At 33.6% G+C, this 20,145-nt stretch overlaps 3 protein-coding genes across 4 annotated transcripts in view; 2 read left to right on the forward strand and 1 right to left on the reverse strand.

Moving 5' to 3' along the window:
• Positions 1-9,732, forward strand: part of LOC107032398 (BEACH domain-containing protein C2) — a 36,684-nt gene extending 26,952 nt beyond the window's left edge. The window contains exons 20-31 of the mRNA XM_015233996.2: positions 670-738; positions 812-898; positions 972-1,088; positions 3,166-3,315; positions 4,105-4,189; positions 4,286-4,406; positions 4,603-4,699; positions 4,787-4,900; positions 5,542-5,911; positions 6,702-7,480; positions 7,750-7,872; positions 9,140-9,732. Coding sequence (XP_015089482.1) covers positions 670-738; positions 812-898; positions 972-1,088; positions 3,166-3,315; positions 4,105-4,189; positions 4,286-4,406; positions 4,603-4,699; positions 4,787-4,900; positions 5,542-5,911; positions 6,702-7,480; positions 7,750-7,872; positions 9,140-9,214 — 2,187 coding nt within the window. The 3' untranslated portion in view covers positions 9,215-9,732. The remainder of the gene's footprint in view (positions 1-669; positions 739-811; positions 899-971; positions 1,089-3,165; positions 3,316-4,104; positions 4,190-4,285; positions 4,407-4,602; positions 4,700-4,786; positions 4,901-5,541; positions 5,912-6,701; positions 7,481-7,749; positions 7,873-9,139) is intronic.
• Positions 9,733-12,629: 2,897 nt separating this feature from the next.
• Positions 12,630-14,408, forward strand: LOC107029210 (vestitone reductase-like). 2 transcript variants are annotated; one of them, XM_015230585.2, is made up of 5 exons: positions 12,630-12,714; positions 12,982-13,137; positions 13,213-13,737; positions 13,808-14,009; positions 14,119-14,408. In XM_015230585.2, the coding sequence occupies exons 2-5, from the start codon at positions 13,014-13,016 to the stop codon at positions 14,255-14,257; spliced, it is 990 nt and encodes a 329-aa protein (XP_015086071.1). In that variant the 5' UTR covers positions 12,630-12,714; positions 12,982-13,013; the 3' UTR covers positions 14,258-14,408. The 2 variants fall into 2 exon arrangements, with proteins under 2 accessions (XP_015086071.1, XP_015086063.1); XM_015230577.2 differs by having other exon boundaries at positions 12,633-13,137; positions 14,119-14,391.
• A 64-nt stretch (positions 14,409-14,472) lies between these two features.
• LOC107015956 (cytochrome P450 704C1-like) lies at positions 14,473-18,602 on the reverse strand. The gene is made up of 7 exons (XM_015216414.2): positions 18,106-18,602; positions 17,401-17,616; positions 17,030-17,320; positions 16,615-16,944; positions 16,321-16,524; positions 15,951-16,182; positions 14,473-14,633 (listed from the first exon to the last, which is right to left on the reverse strand). Exons 1-6 carry the CDS (start codon positions 18,403-18,405, stop codon positions 15,994-15,996), a joined length of 1,530 nt encoding a protein of 509 aa, XP_015071900.1. The 5' UTR covers positions 18,406-18,602; the 3' UTR covers positions 14,473-14,633; positions 15,951-15,993.
• Positions 18,603-20,145: the final 1,543 nt, after the last annotated feature.

Here is a 20,145-nt window from a genome sequence, read left to right on the forward strand (position 1 = left end):
CCCCCCCCCCCCCCACACACACACATGGTTGAGAAGACGAAGTAGCTCAACAGACTGAAGAATGCACACGTAGCAGAGAGTAGGCTTAGCAGGTTGAACAGGTAGGTGTCTGGAAAATAGAGATTAGTGTCAATAGGTCAAGGAGTGCGCTTAAACTGTTGTGAAAAATAGAGGCTCCACATTTGACTCTATGCCATGCGAAAAGAATCTATGCATTAATGTGAAACTTAAGGTAATTTAGTGTTACTTTTCCCCAAAAAAAATTAAAAAATTAAAGGCAACGAGTGGAATAGCCCAAAGCCTCTAGAACTCCTTAGACAACTATATGAGCCAATTATATGATATATCTTAACATCCCCTTCATGTATAACCTGATTTTGGGATTCACAGGTGAATTTTGTTGTGGACTTGGTAGTGTGAGTATGTGCTTATCAAAGGATAGTTACAATGTGAAAGAATGTATTGATACCACTTGAGAGAACCTATAATACCTTAAGCCAATAGTTGGAGTAGTTCAAAACCTTATAATAAACCCCTTTGGTAATTCCTTCATAATTAATGAGGGAGAAGTGCATTTTCTAAACATATATATCCGCAATCCCTTGGTTTCAAGTTCTCGTTTTCCCTTTGTCAAACTGATTCATTATCTGGTCATCCATATCTTTTCAGATCAGCAACTTTGAGTATCTAATGCAGCTTAACACACTGGCCGGACGTAGTTACAATGACATTACTCAGGTACCGTTCTCTCATTGTGAGGGCTCAAGAGGAATCATGTGCTTATTTGATCAGTTCCCTTTCGGTTTTGCAGTATCCTGTGTTCCCCTGGGTCATTTCTGATTATACTTCAACTGACTTGGATTTCACTAATCCATCATCTTACCGGGACCTCTCAAAGGTTGGCATATATTTCATGTGTCAAATCATCTCCAGGTTATTGTATGATTGACATAAGAAATGTATACTTGCAGCCAGTTGGAGCATTAAATCCTGACCGATTAAGGAAGTTTCAAGAGAGATACTCTAGTTTTGATGACCCTGTCATCCCAAAGTTCCACTATGGCTCACATTACTCAAGTGCAGGAACAGTATGTGCTTGTTCTTTTATTTGGTTGGCCCATGCCATTTTAAACTATTATCTGCGATGACTGTACCACTCTATATTGTCAGATATCCTGAATGGTTTAATGTATTTGTAGCATATTTTGAATGTTACCATTTTCATTTAGGTTTAACAGTCTCATGATTGTTAATTACTTGATTGATTCAATATGAATAGACAATTATGATGCCAGTAGATATACTCCCTCCGTCCATTTTATGTGGCGCGCTTTCCTTTTTAGTCCGTCCAATAAAGAATGTCACCTTACTATAATTAGAAACAATTTAACTTTAAAATACCCCTTTTACCCTTAGAAATGATTTTCAACCACACAAATATCTATGCATTATTTTAGACCACAAGTTTCAAAAGCTTTTTCTTAAACACTGAGCCAAGTCAAACGGTGCCACATAAAATGGAACGGAGGGAGTAATATTTATAAGTAGCCTCAACCTGAACTGCTAGAATCTGTTTCAACTAATGTCCTATTTGGTATCACGTAAATGCTTTCCTTGGCCTAATTATTTAGGACGTCAAAATCATCAAGAACTATGCTTTACACCAAAATGAGAAGAACAATTCTGTCCTTTTATAGTCATAAGTTGTTTTGTTCTTCCTAATCCAGTATCACTTTCTTTCATCAATATTAAATGTTAATTTTCATTGTTGGCTACTTATGATTATCACCAAACACCTGCCTATGCTCTACCCTCGCCCCTTGTCATTATACCAACTTTTGTTCAACCAAACGCCAAGAAATGATTTTGCGAAATGGTTCTCTTTTGTTAAAATTTATTCTCATGGAAAGTGTTTAATGCCATTACAAAAAGGTAAATATCACTAGAAGTCCTCTTTAAACTTAAAAGTCATGAATTTCCCAAATCTTTTGTATTATAAATTCGTTTGCATGTTCTTCCATGGCTAGCAGCACATCCGTATCAATTAGATCACCCCTTGGGTCTTGTTGTAGGAGATTTGACATGATTGTTTTCCAAAGAAATAGGAACTCTACCTTTTTATGATGAAATTGTTGCGATCCTACATTTTTTTCTCTGTTTGTCATCTACCAGATGTTCCATACATTTGTCGGAACTAGGGACGAGTTCCATAGTTCAAAGGTCACCTTGCTATGGTTTAGCATATGATTGATACTGCACCAGTTTCTTTCCACTAGAAGCACCAATTAATGTGAATTCTTCCTCTTTTCTTGAAGTTGTTTATTGTCATTATTCAGTTCCAAGTGGCTGCTGTAGGAAAAGTTTTAGCCTATAGGGGGCATAGCTGGACCAGTTCGATTTGTATGTTTGCTTCCAGTATCCCTTGTAATTAAACCAAGGTCAGAGGATTTCAGTATAAAGATCTCGTTAGCATACTAATCAATATTACCACCATTGTTAGACACTTCCTATTGTACATATGTCATAATGTTTTGACTCCTTTTATATGAAGCATCAGTTAAAGGGATACTGTGAATGATTCTTGGTGTTTGCATTGCACATCTGCAAGACTGCAACACTATCTGAAGAAAGGAGACAGTCTGGTTATCCTTCATGATCCTTAAACCTGCTGTATATCCTTTATCTTCTTGATTCCTTTTCAATACAACTTATCATAAAAAAGAAAAACTAAAAAGAACTGTTGTATACTTGAATGTGCGAATGATCTTTTCCACCTCAGGATGAGTAATGACTATTTGCTTCCACAGGTTACTCAAAAACTTAAGCAGGGCTCATGAACATAAAATTTTATGTATGACGGAACAATAAATAATATGAGTTTTATTATCTTCTTCGGCGCTAGAGAATATGAGTTTTAACGAGTCTGTCACATTCAATGTATACTCAACCAAACAATATCTGTCTGGAGATGCATGCATCTTCATTCATCTCTTGACTTGCTAACACTTTTGCATATTTACTTTTTCTGACTCGGTTTGCTTCATAGATTATTCCACCTCTATTCTTTATTATATGTTGAATATGCATCACTTGAGTGTGAACATAGTCAGCAGTAAATTTACAGATTCTGTTCTAAGCCTTTGGTATGAATTTTATGTGCACCAGGTGTTATATTATCTAATCAGGCTGGAGCCCTTCACTACCCTATCTATTCAGCTCCAAGGTGGCAAATTTGATCATGCAGACAGGATGTTCTCAGATATTGCTGCCACTTGGAAAAGTGTTCTTGAGGAGATGAGTGATGTTAAAGAGTTGGTATGAACTATATTTCTTCTGCCACCTCACTACTCTGTTACAATTCGATTATATTATCGTTGTGTATACTTTTGGACTATCTCTTAGTAGTTATGGTCAGGCAACCTTTGTGCTTTCGATTATAAATTGTTACCATCTCAAAAGACAGTTGAATGTTATTATTTGACATACTCAATTCTTGAGATAAATGTACTGCCTCTGTTTAATTTTATTCAGTTCTGTTTGACTGGGCACGGAGTTTAAGAAAGACATGAGAACTTTTGGAACTTGTGGTCTTAAACATGACAACATTTATGTGGCTTTAAAACATTTAAACTTAAGTTGAACACGTTATAACGTTTATTTGGCTTTAAAAGCTTGTCTCTAAGGGTAAAATGGGAAGCAAAGATAAATTATTTCTGATGGTTGGAAGGGTTCATTCCTTTGGAGCACACTAAAGAGGAAATAGCCTTATATAACAAAAACAGGGGGATTAGCAAATTAGTAGAGTTTATTCAAGTTGGATAGTCAACTAACCACTTTTACATCAAGTGGGTCCTGAAGTGAAATGATAGACTAATTTTTGTTTTTTGTGATATATAAAGTGACAAAATATTCCATTTTGAATGTCAATTTGGCATGACCTGGAAAGGGTAGTAAGATTCCATTAGAGACAGAAGATGCAGATAATGCTTTCTTCTGCTAATGATTTGTTATCTTTTGCTATTTCTGGAGTCAGTTAAAGCTTTTGCTCAGCTTTTGCTCAATGTGCTCATAAATTTATAATGGGATATTGTTCTTAATACCTAGGTTCCGGAGCTATTTTATCTTCCAGAGATGCTAACAAATGAGAATTCGATTGAATTCGGTACGACACAGTTGGGAGAAAAGCTGGGTATGAAATATAGTTTAATTGTATATAGCAGGCATGCAGTGCTAAATTTTGTCCTAGTCTTCAACTGTAATAATTTGTTTCTCAACTCCTTTTCAGACTCTGTGCGGCTTCCACCTTGGGCTAAAAACAAAGTTGATTTTATTCATAAGCATCGGATGGCACTTGAGAGCGAGCACGTCTCTGCTCATTTACATGAATGGATTGATCTCATTTTTGGGTAGGTTTTGTCTGTCTTTCACTTGGGAAGATCATTTACAGAGTTTAGTTTTGCTTAGGTTTTGTTATTGCTTTCCTTGAGAATTTGAAGTGTGCCTAAGTTGTTTTGGGTGCATTAAAATTGGGTATTTCCATTAACTGTTGTATTTTCTTTTTCCTTCTCTTTCCTCTTCAAATAAAATTATTTGCATATTCAGGTATAAGCAACGAGGAAAAGAAGCTATACAGGCAAATAATGTTTTCTTTTACTTGACGTATGAAGGAACAGTGGATATTGACAAGATAACAGATCCAGTATGCTTTTGTTTCCTGTTCTTTTTGCTTTAGTTATTCCACTGACTTGAGTGCGAGTAATTTTGAAATGCTAAATTTTGTCAAAAGGTTCAGCAGCGTGCTATGCAAGATCAGATTGCTTACTTTGGACAAACACCATCTCAGCTTCTTACTGTCCCACACATGAAAAGAATGCCTCTGGAGGAAGTTCTCCAGCTACAGGTGAGTTTTTTTGCATTCATAGTTCTCTCCTTTTAAGTTTTCAGAGTCAACTGTGACATATATAAGATAAAAATTTAAGTTGACCCACATGAATACTAGTAGTTTTATCTTTTTAATTAATTAATATCTAGTACTCTCTATCTTTCGCTCGTATAGAAAGGTGAAGTGTTTAATTGTTGTAGGTGATTTAACTATCTCTTTAGGAAAAGAAAAAGGAACTCAATTGTCTGATGAAGAACACAAGTTCTCTTAGCCATTTTCGGCCAATCTTTCCACCTTGGTGGTAGAATATCACCAGTAATTTATATGTTTATGTGTCCCATTATTTCCAAGACTCTATATTTTATTTTGTCAAACTTTCAAGTAACACTTACCCCTGAACCGCTTCTGGGGAACCATAATTTTTTTTTTCTTGCTGTATCCTATTCTCTCGAGCTAGTTTGTTTGTCTTATGAATCTAGAGTACTTATTGTTAAGCCTGGAAGTTCCCTTCTGCGTGAAGGTCTCAGTTTATCTTGTTTTTATGATAATCCATAATGCTGTTTTTAGCATATGGTATGGTTCATTTTCAGTTAAATAGTAATATGTTATCATAATTGGTAGGCTCAAATGTGACCTTGGTACTTCTCTCATTTGCGCAGACCATATTCCGGAATCCTAGAGCTGCTAAACCATATACGGTTCCCCACCCTGAGCGCTGCAACTTACCTGCTGCAGCGATGCAGGCTTCTTCTGATTCCCTTGTAATTGTTGATACAAATGCGCCAGCTGCTCACGTAGCTCAGCATAAATGGCAACCAAACACACCAGATGGTCAGGGAGCACCTTTCCTCTTCCAACATGGAAAACCTGGTTCTAGCTCAGCTGGTGGAACATTCATGCGAATGTTCAAGGGGCCAACTGGCTCTGAATCAGAGGAATGGCATTTCCCTCAAGCCCTGGCATTTGCAGCTTCTGGAATCAGAGGCTCATCTGTAGTTGCAATTACATGTGACAAAGAAATTCTTACAGGCAAGCAGTATAGATTCAATTTATTTAAATCTTAAAAATATCTTAGTTATCTAAATACTGTTTGCAAGAATGATATCTTATTTCATTACCACCAATTAGAAATATCTTTATATTTGTTCTATTGTTTTGGGGGTTGTGAATAGTTTGCATACTTCCATCTTGTAACAATATTTTAGTGGTCAACCCTCACTTACGTAAGGCAAGATTCCTTAGCCGATTTACTGCTTTTGATGTTCTGCAAATGAGGTCGGGAATTACTCTCCCTGTTCCTTTTGAAGTTGCATTCGTTCTTTTTAAATCTGTTCCAAAAAGAGTGACACCTTCCTTTGTTGGGAAACAATTTAAATTTGAGACATCATATTTTGTCTTTAATGACATGCTTTTATAGCCACAGAAATGTCATTGCATGATTGAAACGGCAAGTTTCTAAAGTCTTTCTTTCTTTGTTTAACTCCATACCCAGTCAAGCACCACCACATAAAGTGAAAAAGGAGGGAGTATATGTTAGTGTTCATTTTGTTATTTTCTTCATTTATCTCATTTCTCAAGTTAGAACTACTAGAGAGATTGTGTCTGGAAATCATGTGCCAGAAGTCTAGAACTTCAGTTGTTTTGATTTATTAGAGTGCCTAGGGGTTCCTTAGTAGGTAGGGAAAAAAAGGGTCGAATTAAAAAGTATTGATAATTTGAGTGCAAGACATCCCAATGAAGGGAGATCAGTATTGCATTTGTATGTGGTTACTGAAACTTAAACATTCTGACTAATAGGAGTTTCTGCACTTGAATCTAGGTGGCCATGTAGACAACAGCGTACGGCTGATATCATCAGATGGGGCAAAAACTTTAGAAGTAGCCAGAGGACATTGTGCTCCTGTAACATGCCTGTCTTTGTCTTCAGATAGCAATTATCTTGTAACAGGGTCTAGAGACTCCACCGTGCTTCTCTGGAGAATAAATAGGGCGTCAACACTGCGCAGAAGCAGCACATCAGAGGCTTCCACTGGTTCAAGCACACCTTCAACCAGTACTACACCAAACAGCTCGAGAGATAAAAGTAAGAGGCATCGAATCGAGGGTCCCATACATGTCCTACGAGGCCATCTTGGGGATATATTATGTTGCTGTGTTAGTTCAGATCTTGGTATTGTGGTTTCATGCTCCAATTCATCAGATGTTTTGCTACATACCATAAGAAGGGGTCGATTGGTCAGAAGGCTGGTTGGAGTGGAGGCACATTCTGTCTGTCTGTCATCTGATGGAATTATAATGGCTTGGAACAAGTTCCATAAAACACTAAGCACCTTTACTCTTAATGGGATTCTTATTGCTAGAACTCAGTTTCCTCTCTGCTCCACCATTAGTTGCATGGAGATTTCTGTTGACGGACAAAATGCTTTGCTTGGGGTAAATCCATATTCTGAAAATGATGGACCATCGGACAACAAGTTTATGAAGTGGCAAAAGCCAGAACTTGGAGATTCTGATGGAGAATTAAATGAAAACAGTGAAGGAAATATATTAGATATTTCTGTCCCTTCAATCTGCTTCCTCGACATTTTTACTTTAAAGGTATAATGACGCCTTTCTTTGGACCTTATTTTTCTTTTTCTTTTCATGTCCAAGTTAATACTGGCACCATTAAGTGAGGAACTGTAAGGCCGACGATCTAGTTTGTTTGTTTGCTGCTTTGCCTAGTCTGGGTTGTCTATGCTGCTTCTTAGCACCTTCTAACCAATGCAACTAGATATCCCTTTTTCTTAGTTGCTTGATAATAGGACCCATCTCCCATCATGCTTTGCATATATGTATGAACTAGAAGCTGACATTTTGGCTTGCAGGTATCTCACATTATGAAGCTTGGAAAGGGTCAAGATGTTATGGCTCTGGCTCTGAACAAGGATAACACTAATCTCTTGTTATCGACAGCTGATAGGCAGTTGATAATCTTCACAGATCCTGCGGTAAGTTGAATACTCTCTCTTTGTGGTAAGTGTTTTGCTGATGGTGACTTTTGAGTTCTATTTCCAATTTCACCCCTATTTTCTTCCTTCTATAAATATCTCCAAGTGAGTAGATATATGAGATGTTAGTGCAGTTCGTGTGACTCTTTAAGCCCTACACACCTTTGATTTTGTGTCAAGTTGCATTTTTGGATATTAAGGGCCATGAGTTATCTCTTTGAAAGTTATGTTTGACAGTTCTTTGTGGAATATCATTTCCCTCTTTGAATACTTTTAATCATGTAAAAGATGTGACCTTAACCATTTTACATACAATATAGAATGATATTTTTGATCTACCATATCCTCAATTGTCTGTGTCACACTACCAACTCTTCCATGAAATTTCTTCTTTTCCCTACCGCACGGCCCCACCTCCATATAGTATGAAACAAAAGAAAAGATTAGAGTATCCCCCAAGTTCCATTCCGTTAGAACAAAATTTTCAGGATAACCTACTGGAAAATGTCTGCTAAGAGAATCTCCCTGTTGAAGTCTCAAATGAGTTACATGGTGAGTATAGATGGTAAAAGGGGTGAGAGCTTTTGAAGCTGGAAACTTTGGAGCTCATGGCTATAGAAAATGTTTATCCTGATTAATATTTTTTAAGAAATTGAGTCTGTTCAGTCTCCAAAAAAAAAAAAATCTTTAGAAATTGAATACCAAAGTTTTACCACCCTGAGCGCTTTAACATGCTTAGTCGTTTGATATAAGAACTACTGTAAAACAGAACATATGAAATAAGGATTGAATTTATTCTATATGTATGCATATTTTATCTACTTTTTGTTTAGGTATTTAAAGAAAAGTGTTTATTTCATATATATGCCATATCTTAATTAACTGAAAACTGGCTCGTCCTTTCTTTTCCAAGAAGCTAATAGCCAAAACCTACTTTACTAGTCTTGTATCCTTGTTGCTTTTAAACCAGTACCAATGATATAATTTGATGCCCGCCTATCCGATTACTGAGTTTTTCTTGACAAGAGTTGTGCTATGTAATCTTGCTGGGTAGCTAAAACCTAATGTACTTGATAAAACCAGTATAATAATTACTACTTCAACCTCTGTGCAATGGGAGGATTTATTCAATCACATAGTTTGGGCACCTAGAATATGACACATTTATTCAATCACATAGTTTGGGCACCTAGAATATGGCGCAATTTGGGCTTTCTATAGCTTGTAAACATCTTAGTGTTGACTCTCCATCCATATCCATATGCAGTTGAGCTTGAAGGTAGTAGATCAAATGCTTAAGCTGGGTTGGGAAGGTGATGGACTCAGCCCTCTTATGAAGTAAAGGTTTCAGGATACTGGACTCTTATGAAGTGAAGGTTTCAGGATACTGGACTTCGATTTACAAAGGGTTAACCAAAGTTTCTCCTGATGAAAATTCCATCCATATCTTACAAGATGAAAGGTGCTGCTATGGATCATGCAATTTGGATATGTACTGACGCAAAGCTCCATCTCTTGACTGTATCATAATCACTGTGAGATGAGGATAACGTTTCAACATTTCGACATGTAACATGAGTGTATTGTATTAGGTAAACCACAAGGCTGTCCAGTAGTTTTTTACTGTTCAGCATTTTTATTTTCTTATGGTTTGAAAATCGATATAGTTGTACATGCTGTCCAATTGTTTGATGTTAGAGTATAGGAAATTTAGCCATTTGTTCATTTCTGTTTACCCCTTTCTCAGTCAGTGTATTGGGACTTTAAGTATAACGGAATCACAGTCGAGATACTCCCTTGTAAATGTTCTCTTGTAAGATATGTTTTTTCATCTTTATTTAATTGCTTCTCTCAGTTCAATTTTTTTTGTCTTCCTTATTGACAGTTGGTAGACAAAATGACAGTTCTTTTCAACCTTTTGGTCTGGTCAGTGTTATTTGATAAACCGTTTACATATAACTGGCACTGTAATGTTTGCTAGAGCTTATTGACATCCTTTAAATGGGAGCAATGTCGCGGTGATTTAATTTTGATTTAATTTTAAAATAATTTAAAAGATAATCTACGAAACCAATTTGATTCTAGGTGAGGGGTTCAAATTATGTCGAAGGGAAGGGGTTAGACACCCTTCGAAATTCACAATTGTGGTTCCCGACTGAGTGATTTTCTTTTTTTCAAATTAAGGAGGAGAAAAAAATAATGTACAAATATAATAAACATGCAATATACACAATAAAATAAAATAATAATTATCGGCCTAAGATTTGCCTAACATCGATATATACAAAATAATGAATAAAAATATAATTCGAGCTCTTCAAATAGTTTCAAGGAAGCAAGTCTTGGGTACCTGTAAACACACTTAGTAAAAGTGTTAATAATAAACAAATATGATTAAAATTGAATAAACCAAATAACAATTTTAAAATAAAAATCCGTCTTATGAATATGGGAGATCTTGGAAATCGACGGTAATTTCTTCATCGGCCAATTCTAACAACTAAAACATATAAACTTATTATTACATTTTCGTCTTTTAAAATGAAAAGGCCTCCAAAACCGACGAAAAGTTTTTTCATTGGCCATTTTTAAATATAAGACTAATTCAAAGGATAACCTATACAAAATAATCAAGATAACACAATGGCAATAAAGAGAAAACACAACAACCTAGATGAAATTGAATTAAATTTATTTGCGACCAACAAAAATTATATAAATTAAATCCAACAATCTCAAAAAAATAACTATTTAAAAATAATGGAATGCCAACACCATAACTAAATTATAATAACAATGTAACAAAACAATATTAATAGTAATGACTAGCATATCTGCTACCCAAGATTAATTAAAAGAAGAACAAAGGCTAAATTAAATAAAACAACCACATAACTTACTTGTGTTCTTTTTTTTTTTTAACTTTTTATTAAATGAAATGAAGCTAAATGAATTAAGAGTAATTATACATAAAACAAAATAGATCAGCAAAATGACTAAATATATCAAATCAAGATAAAATGTACTTAACAATATATAATATAATAATGAAGATGAAACTAGCAACTACTATCATAATGCAAAACAAATTTTAATAAACCTAATGGAGTAATAAAAAATAATAAAATTAACATTATAAGACAATAAACAAATGGCAAAACTATGTTGCTAATAGAATAAAGAGAAGATAATAACAAACAAATAATTTTTTTTACCAACAAACAAAGACACAGTACTTCTTTAAAATACCAAGACATCACAAAATAACTAACTTAAAAGCCATAGGAATGAGGATTCTTGTGCATATTTGACTTATATATATTATTTTCATGTGTTATGGGAGTAGATGGTGGTCCATCTAATGATTAGATAATTTATGGCTCAATTAGGGACCATCTCATAAAAACCAAAGACTGAGTTTATCAACTTTTAAAATATCATGTAAATAGAAAATATAATTGTAGTTTATAATCTTTTTTACCTAAGTTTTAGGATTTAATTTATCAGCGAAATCTGCTCTAATTTAGCATAACTGATTAATTAATATGTCGGTTAAATGTATTTTGATTTATCAAATTATCTATCGAGACAACATAAATTTGAAGTGTTTTATATGGTATCATCTGTTTCCAAATCCTCTCCAAAAAGTGTATTGTTCAAAAGCCAGAATAACATTTGACGTTGTTATGTGCATTGCATATGTTATTAATTGATACAAACGAAAAGAGAATTAAACTCAAATAGAAAATGAAAGTTGGAGGGAGAAAAACCTATACTGCTTAAGATTTTTGTTTTTGATACATGATTATTGGGGAAAAAGATAAAATGGACACCATTTCATGCCAACTGACTGTAAATGGTGTACCTTTGATTAAAAAAAAAAAGAAGCATAAATATAGGGGTGACTTAACTATAAGGCAACTAAAGCAATGATTTGGGATATCAATACAAGATTTTGCATCTTCTCTCCATGGTTCTGTCTAGAGAACGGGATATTGAGTTAATAACTTTGATGGTCATTTAATTATCAATTTTTTTTCATAGAAAGTCACTCAAATTTCATTTTCAACTCAAAAGTCACCCAACTATGACTTTTTTTTTTTTTTACAGAAAGTCACTCAAATTTCATTTTCAACTCAAAAGTCATGCAACTACGACTTCTTCTTTTTTTTTTTTTTTTACAGAATGTCACTCAATTTATTTAATTATTTTTTTAATTAAAATTTGCTGACATGAAATTTTAATTATTAACTAAAATTTTAAGAAAGGTAGGGTGGCGTGAAGGAAAAGGGTGGGGAAAAAATTTGGCTTTATTTTGACTTAAACGCGTCTTATTATTTATTTTGTATTTAATTTTATTTCCATATCGGCTTTGATGATGGTATTAAATTAATTTTGAGTAGCATAGGTGTGTAATAGATTGTCCCAACTTTTCGTTACTAACTACTGAATTCATGCATTTTCCCTAAACTAAAATCACAGTTGATAGTACCTTGGAACCAACACACTTAAACTAATTCTAAAATCGAATCAACAACTATGATTTGTTCAGATATTATAATTGAATTTCTTACCCATCAAAAGAAATAATATGAATAACGTGACTTCTAAGTAATAATAAAATAATATCTTTTATTTCTTTCATAAGATTTTATTTTTAAAATGCAATTAGCTAAGTTTTGATAGGTTTGCCCATTAAATGGTATATAAATAGTAACCCTATAAAAAAAAAAGGTATGCTCCTCAGTTGAAGACTCATCCATTTGAGAAAAAATAGTTAGTTTTGTTTTCTTCTTTATAGAGAGTATTTTGCAAGAGAGTTGTGTTGCCAAGTCTTTTTTGGTAAATTACTTTTAATTTTCTACTCACTTTTGTATTCATTAGTGTTTAGTAATTTAATTTGCTCACATCTTATGGTTGTGATTGTAAGTTAAGTCAGCCGAACCACGTTAAACTTTTGATACGATCCTTTATGCATTACTATCTTGATCTTAACAAAGGTGCTAATTTATCATTAGTTTCACATAAACATAAGATTAACAAGAAACTACAAAAATTTAGACAAGTTCAAGTGTATAAAATTAATTAGAAGTGTTAATTTATGATTAGTTTCACTCAAATTCTAAACGAGAGAAGAAGAGATGGAAATCAAAGAAATGGGCAGAGTATGTGTAACAGGAGGAACAGGATTTGTTGGATCATGGCTCATCATGAGGCTTCTTCAACGTGGCTACTCTGTCAACACCACCCTTCGATCTCATCCAGGTTAATATAAATTAAATTTTCAAATATCAATCTCTCAATATGGAGTTAATAGTATCTCTTAAACTGTTTTTTCAGATAGAAAGAGAGATATTAAGTACCTCACAGAACTAGAAGGTACATCAGAGAGACTTCAAATTTTCAATGCTGATATGAACAAACCACAAAGTTTTACTGCAGCAATTGAAGGATGTGTGGGAGTTTTCCATGTATCTCAGCCCATGGATTTTGAAAAGGAAGAAGTCGATGAAATAAAGGTGAAAAGTGTCATTACAGCAACATTGGGGATTTTACAAGCGTGTGTTGATTCAAAGACAGTTAAGCGAGTCGTATATACTTCCAGTGTTGCTGCTGTTATATTTAATGATAAAGGCTTAGACATAGTAGATGAAAGCTCTTGGAGTGATGTTGATTTCATCAAATTTGCAAAGCCGTTTATGTTATGTTATTCAACCTGTAAGACATTGACAGAGAAAGCAGCAATTGAATTTGCAGCAAAAAATCGACTCCACTTAGTTTCTGTAGCTGCATCTTGGATACATGGACCCTTCATAACTCCTCATTGTCCATTCACTGTTCAAATTTTTCTCGACGTCATATTTCGTAAGTAATTCCTCCGTCATCATTTGTAACATATATAAATATATTTTTGATCTTTCTTATGTTTTTACAGGAAATGGCGAAGGTGTGCTAGAACAACAAAAATACATACCTTTTGTACATGTAGATGATGTGGTGAATGCACATATCTTTCTTTTTGAGCATTCAAATGCAAATGGAAGATATATTTGTTCTTCTGGAGAAACAACAATATTTGAACTCTCCAAATTTCTTTCAGCCAGATATCCTCAATATGAAATACCCATTATAGAAGGGTAAGTAAAAATGTCCTCCTTCTTTTTGGTTCTTAAAATCAATTATTAAGGATAAACAATATGATATAATACAAAAAATTAAACTAATTAATGATAATCTCTTTTGTAGTTCAATGGAGGGTCTAAAATATCCCAAACTTTCAGTAAAAAAGCTCTTGGACACTGGATTTGAGTTTAAGTACTATGGACAATTAGAGGAAATGTATGATGGAGCAATTGAATGTTGCAAAATAAGAGGGCTGCTCTAGTCTTTTAATTATACCTCTTATAATTAATATGGATGAATTATAGGTCTATGTTTTCATGTATCCCTAATAATGTTTAAGAGATTTGTATTTTGTTTGTGTATTTGAATAAAATCTTCATAGATGTTTTGATTCAAAAGAGAAATATCATTTGAAGTTTACTTCTAAATGAACCTTTTCATATGCCTGTTATTACTCGTGAACAGTAAACAGCAATGAGGTGCAATCGTTATTCCACTGAAAATCACAAACTTACGTGGCATGAAAACATAAGGGGAGGAAGGTGAAACAAGGAAAATGTGAATGTGTAACCATGACAGATTCCATAGATAGCAAATCTCATTGTCATTTGATAGTCTTATTTTGGATATTGATGTTACTAGTTTCCGTGCACGCGCTTTGCGCGTGTAATCCATGAGTGTATTATTTCTTAAAAGATAATACTATTAAATAATAAAATATGTCTAATTGAGATTTTTTACTTTGTTTTACTACTAATTGTGACACTCCAATTTTCTGACCTCCAAGTAAATGCATCGAGATAATAATAGGAGAAATTAATAAAATAAACTTTGTTTGTAATTCAAAAAATAAGTTTGCAAAGCTAAAAGGAAAAATAACAACTATCTAAATTAAATTTCTTAATAGTTTCGTTTTATTGGTAGAATAATGCTAGATAGTGTAAGATTAACTTTGAGTGAAGGAAAACAAAACCTTTTAACTTTTTTAATGAATGTGTTTTAAGTATTGTATTAAATTTTTATCCACAAACACTTTAAACTAATTAGTTAACTATAAATATTTAAAACTAAGATGTAAAAAGTTTTATCATTTATATTTAAAAATCAGGATATTTATGAATAACTACTATTTTTATATAAAATTTCTGTCATACATAACTTATCCACCATTAATCTAATATTATATGTTTCACCTTTTTTTCCATAAAAAGAAAAGAAAAGAGTAAACATCCTATTTTATCACATTCATTCTTAAAGATGAAAATTAATGTATATGTAAAAATTATAAGTACGGAGAAAAGAAAAAAAAAAGGTACACATGAGCAAGATAATTAGGCATTTCATTTTGTTTGTCTCTATAGTGAAACTGAACATTTGAGCATACAAAATACAAATATGAATTTAGAGCAACTTGCTAATAAAACAAGAATTTAACTATATGAAGAGAGACAAAAATTGTCTTATTATAATTCTTACTACAAATAAGTATAAAACTAACACATCAAGCTCCGATGCTTCAGTAATTGAATTCTAATCTATTCTCGTAACTGCATAAGGGAATCTCACAACTTTCACCTCAAATTGTGACATTATTTCACATGTTTAGCATTCCTACATACAAGAATTGTAGGAGTAGTAAATAAAAGTTCTTCTTGAAAAAGTTAAATTTATAGAACAAAATTATGGAAACATGAAAAGTCACATGAATTATTGTTAAAATAAATATAAAAAAGATAGAAATGAAATTTAATTTTAAAGATACATGAATCTACTTTAATTTCTTGATAATTACTCATTTTTATTTTTATTTACATTTATGTTAGAAATTTGAAAGGTCAAGATTATGTAATGAGAAGATTATATATATATAAATTATATAAGTTTTAATTTATTAGAGGGGTAAAATGGTAATTCAACTTTTAAGTTTTGAGCTTCATGCTTATAATAATATATGATAAACAAAATTCGGTAGTACATATCAGTGCAAACTCGATCTTTCTAATTGCGCTGTCTACTAAAGACACGAACATGCAATCCCCCATCAATGTGAAGAGTAATCATTGTCCTGTAGTTGGTAACCTTGTTGTCGTCACTCAACTTGAAAACAAAGTGATGTAACAAAACAGCAGAGAATATCTTCATTTGCCTATAAGCAAACTCCTTTCCCAAGCAAATCCTTGGCCCTGCCTGTTTTATTAACAAAAGAATGTGCTTAGTTAATTGATCATATGACGACAGTATATAGCACTAGGCAAGTTAAGTATAGACTCGCGTTCAAGGCTTTAACAAAATGATAATTAAAGCTTATGATGAGCTTTAACCAACCTGGAAAGCTGCAAATTTGAAGGGGTTCTCTTGCCTGAAGAAACCGTCCCCATCAAGCCATCTCTCCGGTTTATATTCTTCTGCATCATCACCCCATATAAATTTCATTCTTCCCATTGCATATGGTAGGTAACACACCATGTCCCCTTTCTTCACACTGAATCCATCTGGTAAGGTGTCATCAGAAAAGCATATTTTCGGATCCTGCAGAAATTGGAAAACAAAAATAACAACATAAAAACATACAAAAATCTACTAGGCCACATCTATATGATAAGACAAGTTCTTTTTTACCACTGGAACTGCAGGATAAAGCCTTAAGGTCTCTGTCAGTGCTGCATGAAGATATTGCATCTTTTCAAGGGCATCTTCACTTACATTGGCAGCAAAATCTGTTATATCTGTTGCATTTTCTTTCTCGGTTGTTGATTCTTTGATCTCTTGTGCTACTTTCTCCTGTACATGAGGGTACTTGCATAGCACATATATGAACCACGAAAGGGTGGTTGCTGTTGTATCTTTGCCTGCTATTACGAAGTTCAATATTATATCACGCAAATACTTTGGATTTGTACCAGATATTTGCAGAAACCTTGACAAAATGTCTTCATTCTTCCACTGCAACTGGCAAAAGACTATAATGTCTAAGAATCTATACATATGCATTAATAAAAGTAGTATAGCTATATATTTAAGGTGATTCGCTTACAGATAAATCAGCTTCTGGCGCACTCATCTGCTCAGTTTTTCTATGGATCAGTTTACAAACAAATGTGTCAACAATTTTTATATTTTCTTTTAACTTGGCTTCTGATCCAATTTTGAGATATCTTTTAATCTTCCAGAAGACATCAACATATCTCCAAAGTGTCATTGCACTTGCGTCGTCAAATGCAGCATTGAAGTTTTTGCCTTGTTCATTTGAACCACACATGCTGTCTAGCTCAACTCCGAAGGCAACCTTGAATACGGAATCTAGAGTTGCTTTCATGAACAGATCCTACATCGATAAAACCAGGATTACTAGTCTGGTAAAACAAACAATCCTTCTATGAAGTCAATTCATGGACAAGTACTTACTTGAATGTCCACTATCTTGTTGGATTTGACAAGTTCAGACAATATATGGGCAAACTTGGCTGCATTTTTTCTGAATACCACACTGCTAAAATCCCTCAAGACCCTTGTGGAGAACTCGTGACTCGACAACTTCCTCTGCTCCCTCCACTTATCACCATCAACTGCGAAAATTCCATCCCCTAACAGGTCCTTTAGGATGCTGTAACTATGCCATCCCTGCAGATTATTCGAAAAACTCAAGTTGGCAACCCGAAAATTATTCTGTTACATCTATTGGAAGTATCTTGTTGCCGTCTGCAACTTATTTGAGAGTTAAGGCATGGAAATTTATTGATAGACTAACGATTCTGCGAGTTATTCAGATGCTGGAAATAAGATAGTTCATGAGGAGAATACTGCACAAGTCCATATAAGTAGACCACTAATCTATTCCCAAACCAATATGGAATTCTAACCTACTCTAACAACCCCTTCATGCCCGACTCTAATACCATATTAAGATATGATACTTGGGTCTAACTCAATCCCGAAACCTAGATCAGGAGTGAAAAATTTGCCAATTCCATATAAGAAAACCACCAGTTCTTTCTCCAATCGATATGGAACTCCAACTCACTCTAACAAAGGCAAAAGTTACTAAATAATGGGGCTTTTCAGAATCATATCAAATTATAACATAAAATGAAGTTCAAGAAAATGATGTACCTTGCCATAGTTGTCAAAGTTTGTTTTGAGAATGTACTCAACGTTAGCAGGGTCAGAAGTATAAATCTCATTTCTGAAAGGGCTAATCAATCTGTAAGTCTTGTACTTGCCAGCAAGATCAGTCATGTAATGGTGCAACCTGTGGAAGTTGATGAGCTGATTGAAAATGGTGCCACCGATTGGATGGTATCTCCTTTTGTCATGTAGTTTTCTCGTCAGAAGATGAACTATGAATCCACAAAAGAGAAATGAGACAACGGTGGCTGTTATGGACATAATGGAACTATGAAGAATTTCCATGGAAACTATGTTGTGTCCTTGTGCATATTTGGCTTACAATATATCATTTTTATACTTCATGGGATCGAGTAGAAGTTGCTCCATCTAATGTTTAGATGATTAATCCATTGGGGACCATGTCATAAAAAAACAAAGACTAAAGGGTAAGTTCTGTTTGGAGGAAAATATTTGTATAAAATGTTTTTCAATTTTTAGATTTTTTGATAAAATGTTTCACTGTGTATTGTTTATACAAAGGAATATATATAGGAAAAGGGATAAATATATTCCCAAACTTTCAAAAATGATACGTCAATACCCTTCGTTATACTTTTCGTCCATAAATACTCTCGCCGTCCAATAACTACTTGCACATTTGCCCTTTCCACTAATGGAAGAGTCATTTTGTACACGTGGCACAATCCTACAACTCAACACGGATTGACCAAATATTTAACCAAAATTTCAAATACCCATTTAACCCTCCCCATAACCCATTTAACTCACCCAATACACCCATTACCCACATCAGAATTTGATGTTCATGTTCGAGAACCCCACGTAGAATTCTCAAACATGTGTTGAGATCTGAATCTGAATCGGAGTTCTTGAATTTGTGGGGTTGAAATTTTAGTTCATTTTTTAATCTTAGTTTAGAACAAAAAGATTCCAAAAACTTTCCAGAACATTGTTTACATTTGGGGAAGAAACATAAGTTGTGTTAACTTAGAATTTCATTTTCATTTCATGGAGTTCGTTTTTTTCTTTAGAATAATTCTACCTCTTTCTTTACCAAAAAGGACATACAAGTAGCAGAAAATGCAAATAAATTGCAATGTTTTGATTTGGTTATGTTTTATCTCCAAGGAAACATGAATTTTTCAATTACTCTTTTTTTTTCCCTAATAGATGATGTTAATTAATTTAATTTGTAGAAACTTCATCCAAGACAAAGTGATTATGAATTTCTTCTTCAGATTTTAGCGTGATGTTTTATTCTTTACAGAAATAGATGCTTTGAATTTTCGATTTCTTTTCTTTAAATCTTCAAGTAGATGAATGAAAAGTATATGGAAAGATTAAAAAAAAAAAGACAGAGGGGTGGGGATGGCGGCGACGACGGAGGCCGCCTTAAGATGAGAAGAAGAGGTAAAAGTAAATGAGCCTCTTTTTCTTTAGGGTTATACATAGGTTGGAAAATGGGTTATGGGGCGGGTTAGATAGGTATTTGAAATTTGAGTTAAATATTTGATCAATTCGGGTTGCGGTGTAGGATTGTGCCACGTGTACAAAATGACTCTTCCGTTAGTGGGAAGGGCAAATGTGCACTAGTTATTGGACGGCAAGAGTATTTGTGAACGAAAAATATAACAGCGAGTATTAATGTACCATTTTAAAAAATTCGGAGGTATATTTATTTCTTTTCCATATATATATACTAGTATCTGAAACGTGCGTTGCACGTTTGTCCCTTAATATTTTTATTTTAAATTTTTCTTTAAAAAGTTCAATTATAGAATAAGAAATGCAGAAATTAACAATTTTAGTTATGATTTAATCTCAAATGGTATGAATATGTCTATGAATAACTAATTATTTTTCCAGATCAAACAACTTATTTATTGAAGTAGTTTACAATGAATTTCTACTCGAAAAAAATAATAAACAGATGTAAAAGTCTTTGACGAAAGTAGCAAAGACATGAAGAAGAAATAAATGCAATTTAGTCATTGCTAAAATCAGAAATATAACAATCTTTTT

This window comes from Solanum pennellii, chromosome 1 (genome assembly GCF_001406875.1).
Source record: "Solanum pennellii chromosome 1, SPENNV200".
NCBI lineage: Eukaryota > Viridiplantae > Streptophyta > Magnoliopsida > Solanales > Solanaceae > Solanum > Solanum pennellii.

What these genes read in the sequence shown, in the direction of transcription:
- LOC107029210 (XM_015230585.2), top strand. Translation starts at nt 13,014, where the DNA reads ATGGAAATCAAAGAAATGGGCAGAGTATGTGTAACAGGAGGAACAGGA. An exon ending in TTTTCTCGACGTCATATTTC is followed by an intron (nt 13,738 to 13,807) that starts GTAAGTAATTCC and finishes ATGTTTTTACAG; the next exon opens with GAAATGGCGAAGGTGTGCTA. An exon ending in GAAATACCCATTATAGAAGG is followed by an intron (nt 14,010 to 14,118) that starts GTAAGTAAAAAT and finishes TCTCTTTTGTAG; the next exon opens with TTCAATGGAGGGTCTAAAAT.
- LOC107015956 (XM_015216414.2), bottom strand. Translation starts at nt 18,405, where the DNA reads ATGGAAATTCTTCATAGTTCCATTATGTCCATAACAGCCACCGTTGTC. An exon ending in ACAAGATAGTGGACATTCAA is followed by an intron (nt 17,321 to 17,400) that starts GTAAGTACTTGT and finishes TTATCGATGTAG; the next exon opens with GATCTGTTCATGAAAGCAAC. An exon ending in TCAAATTTGCAGCTTTCCAG is followed by an intron (nt 16,183 to 16,320) that starts GTTGGTTAAAGC and finishes TTAATAAAACAG; the next exon opens with GCAGGGCCAAGGATTTGCTT.